General features: G+C 41.2%; 1 protein-coding gene across 2 annotated transcripts in view; it reads right to left on the reverse strand.

Moving 5' to 3' along the window:
- Positions 1 to 4069: 4069 nt before the first annotated feature.
- Positions 4070 to 20048, reverse strand: part of SLC35A3 (solute carrier family 35 member A3) — a 43286-nt gene continuing 27307 nt past the window's right edge. The window contains exons 5-9 of one of the 2 annotated variants that reach the window (XM_008064716.2): positions 18133 to 18255; positions 13190 to 13361; positions 10318 to 10436; positions 7489 to 7622; positions 4070 to 4787 (exon numbers count right to left, since the gene is read on the reverse strand). In XM_008064716.2, the coding sequence (XP_008062907.1) occupies positions 4697 to 4787; positions 7489 to 7622; positions 10318 to 10436; positions 13190 to 13361; positions 18133 to 18255 (639 nt within the window). In that variant the 3' untranslated portion in view covers positions 4070 to 4696. The remainder of the gene's footprint in view (positions 4788 to 7488; positions 7623 to 10317; positions 10437 to 13189; positions 13362 to 18132; positions 18256 to 20048) is intronic. The other variant, XM_008064715.1, reaches the window with a different exon arrangement.

Here is a 20048-nt window from a genome sequence, read left to right on the forward strand (position 1 = left end):
TCCTTCACACTTAAGAAAGGTTGGAGAAAGCAAGAAGGATCTCAGGTGATAAAGGCAACTAGACAGGGAGGGAGGAATCGGCAACTCATCCCTGAGGAATCAGGAAAGGAGACCAATTCCTACGATAGGCTGGAGACCCAAGAAAAAAAGGAAACATAGCAAAGGTCTGCATAGAGTTCTTTACAAAAATAATCTATTTCAACACATTGATTACACAGGTAGTAACTGGATACCAAAAAACGACAAGAGAAGTTAATCAATTAAAAAGTCATTTGACAAAAGACTAGTTTATACATTCCTTTGAATTATGTCCATAAAAAGTTTAAATATAAAAATGACATTCCCAAACCCAAAAGAATCTTTCTAAACAAATGAAATACAGACATAAATTCAGGATCCAAATCATTATAAAAGTATTTTAAAAATCACAGTAAATTACATCATGTATTAATGGAAAAAAACTGACAATTTCATACACTTATTAAAGTCTCAGGAAGCTCAACGGCAGAGCAAGGGTGCCACGATTTATTTAAATAAGTACTGTGCACTAATGCTTTCATAACATACCTAATGTAATTCTGTTAGATAATGGGATTTAAAGAGCGAATGTTGAAACAGCAAAAAAATAGAATCATAGGTATTCTTAAGACACCCTAATTTTGCCCATGTGTCTAAAGTTGTGAATTACAGAAATATCCCCCGCCAAAATCGGGTATTTGGTAAAGCAAGGCACACAGGACAGATTTTTATGAAGGTGCTTTGTCTTTGCTCCTATAACTACTTTAATATCCTAGAGAGTCTTAAGATGACTTTCAGTAGAACATAAATAACTTTCATAAGCCTGATCTCATGTAAAGCACACACTCATGGGAACTAAATATTATAAAAGCAAATGTGTAAATAAAATGAGTGATGCTAAACCCTTTTTATTAAAAACAAAAACTCAGTTGAATGACTACACAATGACATTTAGAAGTTCAATAATTTGATATGTAAGAATGGCCAGTTCTACAGTGTGTCCGTCCATACAGAGTCAACTTCCCTTCAGATTCTGTCTCCCCAGAATCTAGTTTACATATCAGACCACCTTTTCTTCTGTGAAATTCTGTGACACTCAATAAAATTGATGTAAACATTTAAGTTTTGTATCTCTAAACTGTGTTTTCTATAATAAAAGTAGCCTACTGCCGGGCTCGGTGGCTCAGCCTGTAATCCAAGCGCTTTGGGAGGCTGAGGTGAGTGGACTGCCTGAGTCCGTGGGTTCGGGACCCGCCTGGGCAACTTGACGAGACCTCCTCTCTACAATAAATCAAAAAATCAGCCTGGCGTGGTAGCGCATGCCTGTAATTCCGGCTACTCGGAAGGCTGAGGCAGAAGGATCACCGGAGCCCAGCAGGTCGAGGCTGCGGTAGCCGGGAGCGGCTACTGCACTCCAGTCTGGGTGACAGAGTGAGACTCCAACTCAAAAAAAAAAAAAGTAGCCTACAGCTTCTCTAAAATCACCTGTTAAAGAATTGTTAATATTATTGTTTGAAACATCTACCTGTTGCATTTCAGACTTTTCTTCCCAAATACCATCTTCTTAATTTTTTTTTTTTGAGTTGGTGTCTCACTCTGTTGCCCAGGCTGGAGTGCAGTGGCATGCTCACGAACCCTGCAGCCTCCACCTGCTGGGCTCAGGCGATCCTTCCGCCTCAGCCTCCCAGGTAGCTGGAACCACAGGCACACGCCACCATGCCTGGCCAATTTTTTGATTTATTATTGTAGAGACAAGATCTTGCCTGGTTGCCCAGGCTGGTCTCAAACTCCTGGACTCAGGCAGTCCTTCCACTATGGTGACCCAAAGTGCTGGGATTAACAGACATGAGCCACCGTGCCTGGGTGTAACTTTAAATTTTTTTTTTTTTTTAGTTGGAGTCTCACCCCGTCACCCATGTTGGAGTGCAGTGGCACACTCATGGCCACCGCAGCCTCAACCTTATGGGCTCAGGCGATCCTTCCACTCAGCCTTCCAAGTAGCTGGAACTGTAGGATGCACCACCACGCCTGGCTAATTTTTTGATTTATTGTAGAGGTGAAGTCTCACCAGGTTGCCCAGGCTGGTCTCAAACCCCTGAGCTCTGGCTATCCTCTCACCTCAGCCTCTCAAAGTGCTGGGATTACAGGCTTGAGCCACTGTGCCTAGTGAAATTTTTAATAGAACTACCAATTGGCACTCTTCTCCCATGAATTTGCACATTTTTACAATGAACAAAATAGCTGAGAGATAACAAATAAAATGTACAGGAATTTAAATAATCAAGGAGTCACCATTATAAAAGCTAAAAGCATGATACAGTAAGTTCTTTAGAAGTCATCAGAACATAAGAAAATGCCATCACCTGTAATATGATATAATCTAGGACATAGACACACCTTCTCAAATATGATTATTTCTTTATGAATTAAAAATTATATCTCTAATAAATATTTTTCAAACCTACTAGAAAAGCAAATATAAATTATGCCTATCTAATAAAAGTATGCTTAGAAAATATAGTTCAGACTATTTTGTCCATTTTCACAACTCTTAGTATTTTTATAACTTTTATTAGTAATCTTGAAATTGTATTATTTTGGATACCTGAAATGTGTTGTTATTGCAACTGAATCCAATAATTTACTTTTATAATTTTTCAAAGTGTTGAAACGGGTAGACTAAACCTGAATCAACAATTGTGAATGGTCACTACATCAATACATAAGTATCCAACCAGTACGTTAATGTTGGCTAAACAGAAATCGTATTTAGTCTTGAATTCTGTGCATTAGCCTAGCCATAGGTAATAATGTAAGTATGAATATTGTTGCAGTCTAAAAATACCATGCTCTAGATGTAAAATTATTAAACAAATACTCTGAAAGGCAGTTACTGAAAATCATCAGCTGGGCATCCAGAAATTTTGTTTGGTAGCAATTTGGAATCACCAGCAAACTGATTTTGAACATTTTGTAGTTTTAAACACTTTTAAACTTTGGATGAAATTGATTAGGCCTGAAATCTGTAGACAATGCTTGTAGTAGCCAGGTAACACTGCCAGTTTACATTAGCTAAGAATACCAGTTTGTAACACAGTATTTTAGAGCCAATTTCTTTTTAACAAAATCTATTAGAACAATATAAAAATACTTGTATTTTACAGTTTTATATCTACTAGAACAGGCTTTCAAAAATATATACAGTATGAATGAAAAAATAAACATACTTTTTATACTCAATAAGTGATTCTGTCTGTAGTCAGTAATTAAATTAAACCCACATTCCAATTATAGAAAGCATTTTGTCCACCACTCCATCTAACCGTTTCTAACATATTCTCTTTCCCTTGAACCAGCTTATTAAATAACTAATGTAATCTGTATTCTCAACTCCAGTGTTCATCAAAAAGGAAAACCCTACTGTTTAGCAGCTCTTGTGGGGACACAGAAAGGGAACTGAGAATCTGTCTCTCCCTGTCATGTAGTCAGAGCATTCCTGGGAACAGTGGGTTTTTAGGATGTTAATATGTTCTTCTGAGCAGCCTAAATGTAAAGTTACAGTGCTACTTAAAATAACATAATATAGCAATCTGGAATGTTTACAAGAGAAGTCATTTTGGTTTCACTCTACTGACATCTGTACTATTATTTGTTTGGTGGCTGCTTTTGTCAACAATCAGTTGTAGATTAAAGGAAGCTTTTACAAATGAGTAAAGTATTCATTTAAAAACTTTCTATTACAGCATATGCTTGATAGTTTAAAATTCTCCAAATGGAGATATTAGACAATAATTATTTTATCTTAAATTATTAAATGAGTAATACTTTTAAATTACATTTTAAAACTTTAATGGCAGTTAACATACAAATTTAATTTAAAGTAACACTAAGGATTTATCTGATTTACAGAAAGGAAATGCAATTCGGAGATTAAGAGCAAAATCCTGTTTGCGTACACGTCACTGGCTAGCGTCCGGCACAGGAGCACCTAGATTGCCTGTGCAGTCTCGAAGTACTAAAAGGTCACAAGATGCACATAGAGAAGCAGATGTGTGTCGCTACATTAAATTTATTCTCTGACAAATGAGACCCAGAACATTATCAATTTTCATGTAACTGAACAAAAACATTTAGTAATCCTTCATTTAGTAATCTTTTGCATAAATATAAAAAATCAGATAAGTGAAATTTTTTCAAATCATACTTCTATTTTTTCACAGCTTTATAAGTAACTATAATTTTCAAATGTTGAATATCACATGTGATTTGATATATTTTTACAGAAAGAGTAAGATAAAAACATTTAATAAGATTAAATAGATCTAATTTGCGAAAACTGATATCTGACGTTTGTGTGCTCTCGCAAAGAGTGCATAGGACATTTCTGCAGCAATCAAAAAAGTAAAACCTTTTTAAACTCTGATTTCAAGTTTCCTCCAATATCCCTTCTAATTCTAATCCCTGGAAAGACTTTCAAGTTTTGATTTCTGGATGCACATGTTTTGTTACATATACACATTTTATCCTTAAGCTTTCATATTTTTAACCCATTTGAACAATATGACCAGATTCAGTATGACAATATTTTCACAGAATCTGTAGAAGTTCTCTGTGCCGCATTTTAATGTTGCAATTCCTAGGGCACCATTGTGGAAAACCAGTTAAAGACAGCACGTGGCTATGCTTTAGTGGGATTTCCTGCAGGTTTGGGATCATAACCATATAAGAAAGTCGCTGTTATTACAAGGATGGCTCCAAGGAAAAAGACACTAAATAAGATGCAGGAAAAATAAAAAAGAGAAAATCAGATTAAGCACAAAACAACTTTCTTCTATTTCTTTACCATACAAACAATTGTAATTCAGGGAAAAAAATGTTCCAGTAACATGGTCCACAAACACTGAGTATTTAGTGCATTCTAGGTACTCGGCTAAGTGCTTTATAAGGCATCGTCTCACTGAGTTCTCACAGCAGCCCTAGGAGGACGTCCCAACATTATCGTCATTCTTCACGTGTGAGGAAACAGGTTTAAAGAGTTTATGTAACTTGTAATTCTAAGCAGCATCCAGGTGTGCTGACCCTGGTGCTTCTGCGCTCACCCCCTGCACTCTTCTGTCTCCCAGAACGAAGATGTATGAATGCTGCATTTCACCATAATATGTATTTTGCAATATTCTCAGTAATAAAGGATCTTAATTCTTTAACTAGTTGAATATATAAAAGGAAAATTCCATTCTTTCATGTCAAACCAAGGTAAAGTGCAGTGTGAAATCCATAACAATAACAAGCAAAACTCAAGAACAATTTTTATAGGCTGCTTTACAAAGGAAATTACATTGCATGCAAGGAGTTCTTGGATTCCTTTTTATTCTACCTAACTGTAGAGATAATATGCCTTACCATAAACTGGAAATGAGTTTAGACTGGGGGTCAACTAGACTACCAGTCTTTTAATATGTACACTTTAAAACATACTGTTACGGAGACATGAATTAGTCTTGGCTTTCAAGTTTCTACTAGGCCAGGTTCGGTGGCTCAGCCTGTAATCCCAGCACTTTGGGAGGCCGAGGCAAGTGGATTGCCCAAGCCCGTGGACAACTTGGTGAGACCTCTAAGTGGGTCTGCCTAGGCAGGGAGTCTCGGAAATAGAACTGCGTTATTACAAATAAGCATTTTCTTGAGAGAGGGCATTGCAGACAGAGGGAACAGTGTCTCTGAAGACACCTTCATGAAGGGTACTGTTTACCAGGTGGAGCGGTGGGGTTGCAGGTTGGGCTGGGTAGGGTGGGGAGGAGGCTGGAGGGACCCCTTAGGAAGGGCCTTGTACGTCACAGGAAGGCGAGGCCATCTTTTTCTTTTACAGAATTGTTAGTAGAAACTTCATTTGTTTTTTTAATTTTTTTAACTGAGTTGGGAGTCTCACTCTGTCAGCCAGGCTGGAGTGCTGTGGCAAACTCACGGCCACCTGGGCCCCAGTGATCGATCCATCTCAGCCTTCCAAGTAGCCAGAACTACAGGCATGTGCTACCACACCCAGATAATTTTTTTATTTATTGTAGAGATGAAGTCTCGCCAAAGTGCCCAGGCTGGTCTCAAACCCCTGGACTCCGGCAATTCTCTCACCTCAGCCTCCCAAAAGTGCTAGGATTATAGGTGTGAGCCATATACAGGTGATATTTAAAGCCATCTGAGTAGCAATCACCCAGAGAGTGAGTATAGATAGAGATCCCTGGGAGGTTCCAGAGTTTAGAGGCTGAGATAATTGGAGGGGAGTGAAGCTATAGGTGTCCCAGAAGTAATTAGAATACAATCCTACTCATCTGGGATTTAAATAATAATGGAAAAAAACAGACCCCTCAATTCATGGGCAGGGATATCATTCTGCTCAGTTCTTCCCAACTACCTTGCCCAGGCATCCTGACACTGCAGAAACACCAATACTCCTTCTGCAATCCCTTTCCAGACTGCTCTTTTTCCTACTACCCCCTGTTTTCTCATGAGCTACCTTCTCTTAAAAACTATCATCTTCAACTGGCCGGGCACAGCAGCTCACACCTGTCATCCCAGTACTTTGAGGGAAGGACACAGGAGGATTGCCTGAGCCCAGGGGTTCGAGAACAGCCTGGGCAACTTGGTGATACCTCGCCTCTGTAATAAATTTAAAAATTGGTCTGGTGTGGTGGCGTGTGCTTAGTTCCAGCAACTTGGGAGGCTAAGGCGGAAGGATCAGGTCAAGGCTGCAGTAGCCATGATTGTGCCACTGCACTCCAGCCAGGGCGACAGAGTGAAACTACAAATCAATCAATAAATAACGTTTTTCAACAATGTCATCCACTCTCCTGGTTTACTTATAAATTTCATATTTAAAATGTCACATGACTTATTTTATAGCATTAAATTTTTTATATGAATTCTTACTTTGGGAGTAAAACACTCAGATCTAATAGAAAAATTCTGGCCAACCAAATTTGTATAAAAAAACTTTTCAGAAGATTTTCTTTCATGAATTTAGTTTGGACTCTTTTAAAAAGTCTCTCTCTATATTTTTTAGTTGGAGTCTCACTCTGTCACCCAGGCTGGAGTGCAGTGGCACACTCACTACCCCAGTGTCGACCTGCTGGGCGCCGGTGATCCTTCTGCCTCAGCCTCCCAAGTAGCTGGAACTACAGGTGTGTGCTACCATGCCTAGCTAATTTTTTAAAAATTTATTGTAGAGATGACATTGCGCCAAGTTGCCTGGGCTGGTCTCGAACCTTTGGGCTCAGGCAGTCCACTCACCTCAGCCTCCCAAAGTGCTGGGATTACAGGCTGAGCTACCGAGCCTGGCAGATAGTTAAATGTATTTTTTAAATCATATTTTAATGATTCTTCAGAAGGAACAATAGAACAAAATGCATCAGATCATCTTATTAAGAATTCTTATTTTTTCTATATACTTTTAGAGACTTAAATAAATAGAAAATATTTTACCTGGTTGGCACAAAGTCTTGTAGCCAAAAATAGGAGATCAGTGTTGATAATATTATGGATAAAGAGGTTGCAAATCCTTTTAAAATATTATCCGCATACTTAATAACAGCAGCTATTACAAGACCTCCAAGTGCCTGCAGAAGTTTTCAAAAGATTATTTTAAAAACAAATATCAAACTGCTTTTCAAAGCAATTTCATTACTCAATGAAGCTTTAGGCTTTTGTTCTATAATTCATTATATAAGGGATTTATATTAAAAATCTCTTGTAACCAACAGACTTCCAGGTGTTTCAATAGCCCTCTTATTTCAAAAGGTCTAATAAAGTAACCACCAGAACAGACTGCAGTTTGCTATAATGGAGTTTGCCCATGTTATAAATAAAACATCTGTCTTCATCCAAGGTAGTAAGTAAATAGGACTTGTTTGGACAGATGTGAATAGACTGGTCACTCTGAATGGTGGAATGTCTTTACCTCTGAGTAAATCAAAGTCATCCTGAAGCTACCTTTCTAGTGTCCCAGGAGCCTCCTCACCTGGCTTGCTTCTTCTACTTTCTCCTATCCTAATCCACCTGTCACTGCCGTCAGATGATTCTTCGTAGAGCACAGTTTTAATAATGCTTTTTCTTTAGACTAGAAAAGAACTTTCTGCCTAAGCACTCCCAAATTCCCAGTTGTGGTCGCTTTCATGAGGTTTTGCTGTCCTGCATGGCTTCACTTTCTGCCAAACACCACTTACCGGCTTCTACGTACAGGCTACCTGCCTTACCAACATTCACTACCCATCTTTATGATGGCAGTTTTACTTAGAGGAACTCATGAATCATGCCGACTGAGCTCCCTACAAAGCGGTGTCCGGGTCCTTGTGCTCCCTGCCAACTTTGTGTCTATTTACTCCCTGTTGAATCTCTAATGCCAGTTATGCCCAGCCTCTTTCATGCTGCTCAAATCTTCAGCCCCTTTTTAAGGGGACAGGGTTTCCTCTTTTTGTTAGGATGAAACAGCTCCCACATAAGCTCTCCTGGTTTACCCGAGCTTCACTTCAAATCTTCTCTCAATTTTTGTTTTTCGAATTTCACTTATCCTTGTCTTCTTTTTCCTATCTTAAAAACAGAAGTCCTTGCCTGAGTCCGCAGGTTCGAGACCCGCCTGGACAGCGAGACCTCATCTCTACAATAAATCAAAAAATCAGCCGGGCGTGGTAGCACATGCCTGTAGTTCCGGCTACTCGGAAGGCTGAGGCGGAAGGATCGCCGGAGCCCAGCAGGTCGAGGCTGTGGTGGCCGGGAGCGGCCACTGAACTCCAGTCTGGGCGACAGAGTGAGACTCCAACTCAAAAACAAAAAAACAAAAACAGAAGTCCTTCCTGCTTTCAGAACACAACTAATCTTTACCATCTTGATCTGTCTCCTGGGACCTTGCCCCTTAGGCTTCACATAGCTCTAGAAGAGAAGCCTCTGAGGACAGGGACTTGCATCTTTTTTTTTTTTAGTCAGGGTCTCACTCGATCAACCAGGATGGAGTGCAGTGGCACGTTCACAGCTCACCACATATCAACCTCTTGGCCTTAGGCTATACTTCAACCTCAGCCTCTCAACTAGCTGTACTACAGGCACAGACTGCAATGCCCAGCGAATTTTTTGTAGAGGTGGGGTCTCACTATGTTGCCTAGGCTGGTCTCCAACTCCTGGGGTTCAAGCGATCCTTCTGCCTCAGCCTTCCAAAGTGGTAAGATTACAGGTGTGAGTCACTGAGCCTGATCTGTATCTTTATCTTTATAACCTCTAGTATATTATCTAAGTATTTTTTAATATGAAATGAATTACTCAAACCTTGAACAATTTCAAGTTATATATATATAAGCTGAAGTAACCTGACAGAAATAGTCCAATACAAGGGGGCCCAAAAGAAACCGGAATTTATAAAAACTTGTGTATTATTCTTACATGTTTAAACTTCAGTCACCTTCAAAGGAGTCTCTGTTTGATGCAATACACCTATCAAGATAATTTTTCCACTGCTCAAAATGATTTTTAAACTCATCAATTCTTATGCCTTTTAGTGCTTTTGCTGTACCTTGTTTCTCCTCTTCCACATTGGCAAAACCTTTCCTTCAAGGACTTTTTTTAATCCAGGAAACAAAAAAAGTCGCTCAAGGCGAGGAATAGGGAGGGTGGGACATGGGGGTCATGCTGTTTTTGGTCAAATACTGCTAAACACTCAGCACAGTGTGAATGGTCTGTTCGTGTAAACACTGATCATGAAATAAGCAAACACATTGAAAGAACCTCCAAAAAAAATTAATAATTCACTGAAGCCAAACTCAGCTTCTCACAACAATGCTAGCTGATACACTGATGCCAATAAGCTCCTAGAACACTTACCCAGTGGGGGAAGTCTACACTTCAAGTGGCCTACCCTCCAAAAATTAATTTTGGGCTTTTTTGAGTCCCCCTTCGTGTATAACCTCAGTATAAATTATCACAGAATTAAATATATATATCTATTTCTGGGTATTAATGGCTGATCACAGACTTCCTGATAAGAGTTGTTGAATCAAAAGTTATATTTGTCATTAGCTTCAATTATTTTTGTTTTTTAAACTTATATTTTCATTATGCTAAATTTAAATACCACAAAGTTCATTCAAGATCGCTTTTTAAGGTAAGGTTTAAGGGTATTAAGACCAGTTCTATCTTAACTTCCCTGAATAAACTAGATACAATGAAATACTAACATGAGGAACCATCAGTGTATCGGGAGCTACTTTGATTCTCTATACTAAAATAAAGTTTTTAGCATTAAATCTAAGACTTTAAATTCTTTACCTGAAGAACAACTACTATCCAGGTCAGTCGGTTGTATCCCTGAAAAAATCCATTCTTTGATACCAATTCACCATCATAAATGTATACACCCATTAATCCAAATATACTCCCAAAGAAACCTAAAATAAAATTTAAAAAAAGTAAAGTCTACATCATATGTCATAAGCTTGTCTAAGGAGATATTTCTCCACTGACATTGCAAATAATTGTATACTTTTTATTTTTGATAAAAATTAATTACTTTTCAAAATTTTTACTTGGTTTATATAAACTTAACAAAAGTATATTTAGTGGTATATTATGACTACAAGTCAAAGACATAGAATATAAACAAGAACAGAGATTACCAACTTTACAGCACTAAAATATAATGCATGTATCACATGATTACATGGCTGTCCCATTCAGATATCTGTAAAATGATCACTTTGTGCATATGTCATTGTTTCTTGCATCTTCTTGTTGCTAGGTCTAGATTTTCATATATTCACATTCATACATATAGATACAAAAGCTCAGGCATGGTATTTTTCATGGCATTTTTCCTCATTAACAAATTTTGGAAGTATAATAATTAACTTACATTATAATAATCTAATGTGATAAAATGAAGATTCAGTCTGTTTGTTATGACATTACTTGAAAACACCTAGAAGGATAGACCTTAATTGATTTTGGAAGGTTTGACTTAAAATACAGGCCATTAGGAGGATGAACAGTTTACTGTGTGGGACCTGGAGGGGCCCATATGACTGCTGACCTGCACAGTACACCAGAGTCACAAGGCCTAGATTCAAATCCTGAATCCATTGCTGACTAGCATTGTGAGCTCAGATAGATTTTCCACCTCTTTGCCCTTCAGTTTCCTCATTTAAAAATGGCATATGAACAGAAAAGAATAGTAGTTTCAAAGGTAAACTAGAGTCACAAGAACAGAGGCTTAAAATACCATGTGTTGATTTGCAAATGAGCTGCTTCTTACATGGGTGGTCTTGTGTAGCATCATTCAAAATGAACAAATGCCAGGAATACTAAATACTGGGATCTGTGTGTGTATTTTAAAATATCACAATACTATTAAAAGTTTAAATATTCATTCAAAGTCTATCCTGCAATATATGGGATTCTTTTTCTTTTAACTATTTACTTTCAGTTAGAAAAATACTATGGTATTTAAGAGTTAAAGCATAAAATTTTGAAGTATAAAGCATATAGGGCCAGGTATAATGGCTCACACCTGTAATCCAGCACTTTGGGAGGCGGGGTGAGAGGATTGCCTGAGCCCGGGAGTTTGAAACCAGCCAGGGCAGCATAATGAGACCTCTTCTCTCCAAAAAAGAAAAAAAAAATTAGCCAGATGTGGCACCTGTAGTTCCAGCTACTTGTAAAGTTGAGGTGGAAGGATCACCTGAGCCCAGCAGGTCGAGGCTGTAGTGGCCGTGAGCGTGCCACTGCACTCCAGCTTGGGCGATAGAGTGAGACTTCGACTCAAAAAATAAATTTTTAAAAAAGGCATATAAGATTTTAAAACAGAGATGAAAAGTTCATCATTTCAAATTTCCTCCACTTAGGTATCTTCATCCCCTTGTCTCAGAGTAAGATGTGTCAGTTATTTGCAGCACCTTCCGGGAAAGAGGTAGCAGCCAAGGACCCAGCTACTGAGTGGGGAGAACAGAAACAGGCTGTACGCACCTCTTGTCAACAGGCCTAACGTTTCCTATCCTCCAACAAAAGGCATCCATTTAAAATGGAAATTTTTTTTTTTTTTTTTTTTTTTGAGTTGGAGTCTCACTATCGCCCAGACTGGAGTGCAGTGGCCACTTCCAGCCACCACAGTCTTGACCTGCTGGGCTCTGGTGATCCTTCCACCTCAGCCTTCCAAGTAGCTGGAACTACAGGTACACGCTACCACACCCGGCTAATTTTTTTGATTTATTGTGGAGATGAGGTCTCGCCAAGTTGCCCAGGCGGGTCTCGAACCTGCGGGCTCCGACAATCCACTCACCTCAGCCTCCCAAAGGCGTGGGATTACAGGCTGAGCCACCGAGCCCGGCTAAAATGGAATTTTTTAAAAAGAATGAAATCATGTACTCTGTAGCAACATAGATGGAGCTGGAGATCATCATCCTAAGTAAACTACTCAAAAACAGAAAACCAAACACCACATGTTCTCACTCATATGTTAAAGCTAAACTGTCACAAAGATGGATATAATAGACTCTGGGGATGCCAACAAGGCGGGAGGTAAGAAACTACCTACAGGGCACAATGTTCACTATCTGGGGAATGGGCCCCTGAGACCCAGTCTTCACCCCTACACAATATGTCCATGAAGGGAACACGCATGTATACCCCTGAATCTAAAATTTTTAAAAAATTATTTTTCAATTTAAATAAATAAACAAACAAATAAATCAATAAAGTGGCTGGGCATGGTGGTGTATGCCTGTGGTCCCAGCTACCAAAACATATATACATACATACGTACAAAAAAATTTTTAAAAAACAAAAACACTGCCAGATATTTGGATCAATAGGAGATGTTAACCAGCGTGGACAACTTTGCATGACCTTGTCTCTATAATAAATAAATTCATAAAAATTGCTGGGCATGGTGGTACATGCCTGTGGTTTCAGCTACTTGGAAGGCTGAGGCGGAAGGATTGCCTGAGCCCAGCATGTTGAGGCTGCGGTGGCTGTGAGCCTGCCACTGTACTCCAGCCTGGGTGACAGAATGAGACCTCAACTCAAGAAAAAAGAAAGAAAACAGCAGATTTTATACAAGGTTTATTTATTTAAGATGTACAGAAATCTATAAAGTTAACAATATAATCACTTCTAAAAATGATGTTAGAAAACAGTTCAAACTCACCGAGCTGAATGTTTCTTATCCACACTGACTGTTTTGTTTCTTTTAGGATTTTTTCAAAATAAACTCCAGCAAAGCCACTTGAGAAACATGCTGTGAGAACGGCCATGAGCCCTACAAACTGAGAGCCAGCGGAAAGCTCCTTGGAATCAAGCTCTTGAGAATCTGAGGGCCACTAAATAAAATAAATAAACAAAATGGAAGTTATATTCCTATAATATTTTTCAAAGTGCATACATACTGAGGCCACAATTAGACCTGAAGATAGAAATGTGGCCAGTGTCATTCTTCAGAACTGCAAAAGAGAGCTATTACAAGGAAACCTTATAATTACTGGATTTTTTTCCCACGGTGATAATGTATTACTATTACAACTTATGATTTCAAAGGATACTTTAAGAAACCATAAATATTTTACGTTTTGTCTCTTACATACACCAATCTGTTACTTGGAGATAACTTTTCAAAGTTTAATTTATTAAAAAACACCATAACAGCCAGGCATGGTGGCTCATGCCTATAATCCCAATACTTTGGGAGGCTGAGGTGAGAGGACTGCCTGAGCTCAGAGGTTCAAGACCAGCCTGGGCAACTTGGTACGACCTCGTCAATACAATAAATCAAAAAATTAGCCAGGTGTGGTGGCCCCCACCTGCGGTTCCAGCTACTTAGAAGGATCACCTGACCCAGCAGGTCAAGGCTGCAGTGGCTATAAGCATGCCACTGCACTCCAGCATGGGCAACAGAGTGAGACGCCAACTCAGAAAAAAAGAAAGTACCATCTCAACTGGAAGCAGACAGAAAAACAAGGCTTTTCTATTCCCTCTGCAAAACTGGGACCACCTAGAATGCAACGTGCTGGATGAGGCCTCAGAGGGGAGACTTGGGAAGGACACATGGAAAGAAACATGTTAAGTGAGGTCTAAGAGGGGAATCTTGGAGGCACACCTGGAAAGAGGTGTGGAGATGAGGGATAAGAGGGGACCCATGGAGGGACACCTGGAAAGAGACGTGATAGGTAAGGTCTAGGAGGAGAGCCTCGGAAGGATATTTGGCAAGAGGTGTGATAGATGAGGGTAAGAGGGGAACTTCGGGAGGGGACACTGGAAGGACAGGAAGGAGAGCTGCTGGACCCTAAATGGACAGGAGATGCATGGAAGGGGCTCTGGTGTCAGTGTGCTGCTGCAGCACTGAGGCTCCAGTGGTCCTAACCCTGGGTCTAGCAGCTGTACCTGGAACTGCTGTCCAACCATCACTCACAGCTATTTCTTCACTCGTTTGCTTGCTCTTCTACTAGCTGGCCTTCCCAAAGCCACTTTTCCTTCTGAAACTATATATATATATATATATTTGGCCTTCCAAGTAGCTAGAACCACAGGTGCATGCCACCATACCCGGCTAATTTTTTAATTTATTGTAGACAAGGTCCCACCAAGTTGCCCAGGCTGGTCTCAAACCCCTAGAATCAGGCAATCCTCTCGCCTCGGCCTCCCAAAGTGCTGGGAGTAATCCAGCACAGTGGCTTGAGCCACTGTGCCCAGCCTTCAGTGACTTCTAATAACAAACTGTTCACTGTCTTCTCAGCCTGCTGTGGCTGCAGCAGTGACGCTGCCAACCATTCACTCCTGCCGCCTGAAAGGCCGTCTGCTCTTCTTTGGTCTTCTGCCAGTCTTAGACCTGGCTGCTCAACAGACTTTCTGTGAAAATGACCTGTCTTGTATCTTCACTATCTAGTGGAGTAGCCCTATCCTGATGTGGCTAAGGAGCACTTGAAATCCAAGTAGTGTGCCTGAGGAACTGACGCCTAGCTGGTGGCAATGTCCCAGCCAGCGCAGCGCCACAGCACAACTGACCCCAGTCCTTCCAGCCTGGAGAGCTGGGGCACAGCACAGACATCTCTTCTGAGCTTGTCAAATTCAGGGGCCTGCTATTCCTTAGAGTCACCATGACTAAAAGTTACTCATCCCGTCCAAGACAAATATGTGTTTTGATGCCTTTTTCATAAAAATGCCATCATTCAAACCTAAGTTTCTGAACTTCCCTCACCCCATTTGCTGATATTTATTAGCCCGAAGTTCATACAGACTCTTCCCTCATAAGGACTCTTAGATCACTGCTCTAGGCTATTAAAACCCCACCAGCTGGCCAGTGCAGGGCCCCATCATGCTTCCTAACTGCTCTCCAGTCCTCCTGCCTGTCTTCCCAACCTGCCCTGCCTACCTGCAGGGTTTCTCTGATGGGCCTCTCTCCCCCACAAATCTCCAGTGAGGCCCTACAGTCAAAAGTTGTCAGGTCTGAGCTCCAGGTTTAATACTGAAGACTACCATCATGTATAATCAGTATTTTGTAATGTTATCTTTTATTATAATTTCTGTCAATCCTTTGTTCCAATCAAAGAAGTTTACAGCCACTCCTTAGCTCATCTTGTACTTAAGCCACAGCTACATGACACATTTGTATTTTTTAGTACCTCTTTTTCTGTAATGCTTTTTCTGGTGCTTCAAACCCACTGAGACACAAATAGGGAAACAAGTATTCAAGAGCTTTGATTCTGGTTCTGCCACTATTTGATCTATGATCTTAAGAAACTTTGTTCCCCTCTCTGAGCTTCAGTTCTTCCTAAACAGGTATTACCTGAGATAATTAGGCTAAGCACTGAGCAGGGGGCCTTGCATGTAATTATGCAATATGCAGATTTTATAATAACCTTTTTTTTTTTTTCTTGAGTCAGGATCTCACTTTGTCTTCCAGGCTGGAGTTCAATGGCATGATCACAGCTCACAGCAGCCTTGACCTCCTGGGCTCAGGTGATTCTCCCGCTTTAGGCTCCCAAGTAGCTGGGTCAACAGGTGCATGCTACCACACCTAGCTAATTTTTTGATATATTGTAGAGACGAGGTCTCATTATGTTGCCCAGGCTGGTTATTATAACTATCATCTTCCATAACCTAATTTAAATCCAACCTCTTCCCTGAAACTTTTCTGGACAATCTGTACTTACAGTATATAAAATCAGTTGACAATTAGTCATGTAAAAACAAATGACATTTGTTTTTCCTGATTTTAAGCTATGTTTAAATCTTTCTAATCAGGCACTGTCAGTGGAAGGAGTAGTGAAACACAGCTGCTATAGGAGCAAAACATAGAAACGAGCATTTAATTATGGGGGCCCTAGAACAGATACGTATTATACAAAGTTCTCTGGTGCAGAGAAGAAGGGAAAGATATGCCATGGCGTCAGGAAAGGACTCTGGTCAAGGGACACCTCAGCTGAGTCCTGAGGGTGAAGAGGAGTGGGCCTCGCAAAGAAGAGGGAGCAGCCCTTCCAGTCACGAGAGCAAGCATGAAGAGCTAGAGCGTAAGCACTGAGGCTGGAGCGCTGAGTGTGTGGGAGGTGTGTGTGTCACACGACGTCCAAGCATGCCCCCCCCCCCCCAGGCCTGTGTTCCTTGAAGCTGGCAGTTACTTGCCTGTCATCTTCCAGATTTGGCCAAACCCATCTCCCAGATGAACTATCAATTACTTGATATTTTAATTTAAATACCTCACTTTTTGAAACAATACCTACTTTAGCTGATCTTAAGCGATATTCATGAAAATATGAATTTCATATGCCATTTATACTTTTATAATAACCATCTAAAATAACTATTAATTTTTTTATTCGAGATATACATACCACACTTGGGCAAAGTGATAAGGACCCTCTGCATGGCAGAAATATGATATAACTGAGTTTGTTTTTAAGTGGATCTCAGTGTTAACTATGTGGAGGCTGGATTTGGGGGATGGGTAAGACTGGGTAAAAAAAATCAGGAGGAAAAGGTATGTGAGAAACAAGAAAGGCATGACTTAGGGAAGTAACAGAACCAGACAGACAAGGAAAAGATCAGGGAGTACGAAAAAACAGAATCAGGAAGGGCTCAGTGATATGTAGAAAGAAGAGTCTAGGACAGCTCCCAGTGAGACAATAACAACTGAAAAAAGAAACAAAGATTGCTGTGGCAGTATGTTCTGTAGTCCCAGCTACTTGAGAGGCTGATGCAGGAGGACTGCTTGAGCCCAGGAAACTGAGGCTGTAGTGAGCTATGATCACACCATTGTACTCCAGCCTGGGCCACAGAGCAAGACCCCATCTTTTAACAAAAAAGAAAGAGAAGATGAAGGAGGGAGGGAAGGAAGAAAGCAAGAAGAGAGGGAGAGAGGGAGGCAGGGAAGGAGGGAGGAAAGGAGGAGAGAAAGGAAAAAAGGAAGGAGAAAAAAATTTTAAAAAAGACAAAAACAAGTGTAGCTTTGGTGGAGAAGAGGTGACGTTGAATAACTAAGAGATGCCAAGGTTACAATGCCTCTGAACAACCAAGTAAAGCTATCCAACAGGCTTTTAGCCATACAGATCAGAAGTTACAGGTGACATCCAGAGCTGATGGCATGAACTTAGGGCTATCAGAAGGTAAGTAAGAAGAAAAACCTCTAGGATGGATGAAATCTCCAAAAATAAGAACTCAGCTAAGGAGAAACAATGAGACACAGCAAGCCCAGAATGGACAGGGCATCTCAAGAAAGAGGGCCCCATGAAGGAGCCCAGGAAGCACTCACCACTAAGGGCTGAGACCTGGGAAGAATGGTATATGTGGAGCTGACCAACAACAGGAAGGGGGGACCAATGGCCTCTAGTGCCACAGACAGACACCCAGTGGGAATCAGCATCTCCCTAACTCGATGGTTCATTTCTTTTGGTAAAATTGTTTTATTTTTATTAACTCTTTTGTGTTACTCACAGTCCTAATATAGTATCTCACATGAAAACAAGTCCTCAAAATGCATCTACCAGTTGGTATAAGCATTCATTTGCTTTAATAGATAATGAAACCATATCCTCCACATAAAAAAACTAAGGTTTTGAAACTGTGATAAGAGTGAAAGGTCTACTTATCTTGAATAATTACCTGCACAAAAGCAACTCCTGTCATCAGGATGACCAGGGAGAGCCACTGGTACACACCTAGTTTTTTACTAAGCATAGACACAGAAAATAATGCCGTTGTAAGAATTTTCAACTGATATGTGACCTGAAAAAGAAAACAGGAATATTACTATTATTATCATTATTATTGCTATTATTTTGAGTTGGGTTCTCACTTTGTCACCCAGGCTGCAGTACAATGGCATGACTAGAGCTTACCATAGGCTTGACCTTCTGGGCTCAGGTGATCCTCCCACCTCAGCCTCCTGAGTAGCTGGGACTACAAGCACATGCCACCATGTCCAGCAAATTTTTTTATTTTTTGTAGAGATACTGTCTTGTTATGTTGCCTGGGCTGGTCTTGAACTCCTGGGCTCAAGTGATCCTCCCACCTAGGCTTCACAAAGTGCTGGGATGACAGGCGTGAGTCACCATACCCAGCCAAGAAAACAGCAATACTATTAATGCTTGTTTGTTTCTTTTTTCTTTTTTTTGAGTTGGTGTCTCACTCTGTCACCCAGGCTGGAGTGCAGTGGCATGTTCATGGCCACGGCAGCCTTGACCTGCTGGGCTCAGGTGATCCTTCTGACTCAGCCTTCCAGGTAGCTGGAACTACAGGCACACTACCACTCCTGACTAATTTTTTTCATTTATTGTAGAGACGAGGTCTCACCAAGTTGCCCAGGCTGGTCTCGAACCCGGGGGCTCAGGCAATACTCTTGCCTCAGCCTCCCAAAGTGCTGGAATTACAGGCTTGATCCATCTCGCCCCACTTGTTTGTTTCTTTTTTTTTTTTTTGAGTTGGAGTCTCGCTCTGTCGCTCAGACTGGAGTGTAGTGGCACACTCAAAGCCACCCCAGTGTCGACCTGCTGGGGTCTGGCAATCTTTCCCCCTTAACCTTCCAAGTAGCCAGAAGTACAGGCATGCACTACCACGCCTGGCTAATTTTTTATTTATTATAGATATGAGGTGCCTCCAAGTTGCCCAGGCTGGTCGCGAACCCACGGGCTCTGGTCCTGGTCTCCCAAAGTGCTGGGATTACAGGCTGAGCCACCAAGCCCAGCCTGTTTGTTTCTTAAAAGGGTTATTAGAAATGTATTTGAAGGACCCTAGCCCATGCTTGGTGGATGCCCCAGGCCAGGGGCTGGGATCCAAAGCTCCAGTTAATGCTAGTCTCAGGAATCCAAATCAGGTGCCAGAGGGCTTTGGACACTAGGCAATAATGCAAAGGAATTCATCCTTCTTACTGTAAATAAGGTTGCAACAGGCTGGCATAGACAAAACTACTACCACAGTCACTGCTTTCATTGCCACCCTTGAGCACATCTTCCACTTGCCGCCGATGGCACTTACCTGCACACACCACCCAAGGGCCTGAGGATAGGCCTGTCCCGCCCATTACCAGCTCCAGCATGACCTCTGGGCCAGCAAATCAGTCTGCCCCACCCTCCACTGCCCACAGAGGCATCAGAGCCTGCTCACCTGCTGCCCACATCTGCCTCCCAGCTGGGAATTGCATTGTACAGGCTGCCAACCAGGCACCTTCCCAGGAATACCACCTGGAGCACCGGTGAGTTGTCTGGGCACTGGGCATGCACTGGATCACCCAACCCTAGCTGCCACTACTGGCACAAGGACCTGCTTGACTTACCACTGGAGCAAGACACCTGGAGGCCCAAGGACTAGCCACCAGGACAAGACACCATTGGTGGCTGCACACACTACTCGGGGCCCCAGAACTAGCAGCTCAGCCAATCACTCCCTCTGGTGGTACCTGAACACTGGCCTGCCTGGAATACCACCTAGCAAAGTCTCTCACAGCCCCAATAACACGTGCAGCCCAAGCCACTGGGGATCACTGATGCCACTAACACCAGTGACAGCTGTAGCAATCATAC

The sequence above is a fragment of the Carlito syrichta genome, unplaced genomic scaffold (genome assembly GCF_000164805.1).
Source record: "Carlito syrichta isolate Samal-C Ts95f unplaced genomic scaffold, Tarsius_syrichta-2.0.1 Scaffold307934, whole genome shotgun sequence".
NCBI lineage: Eukaryota > Metazoa > Chordata > Mammalia > Primates > Tarsiidae > Carlito > Carlito syrichta.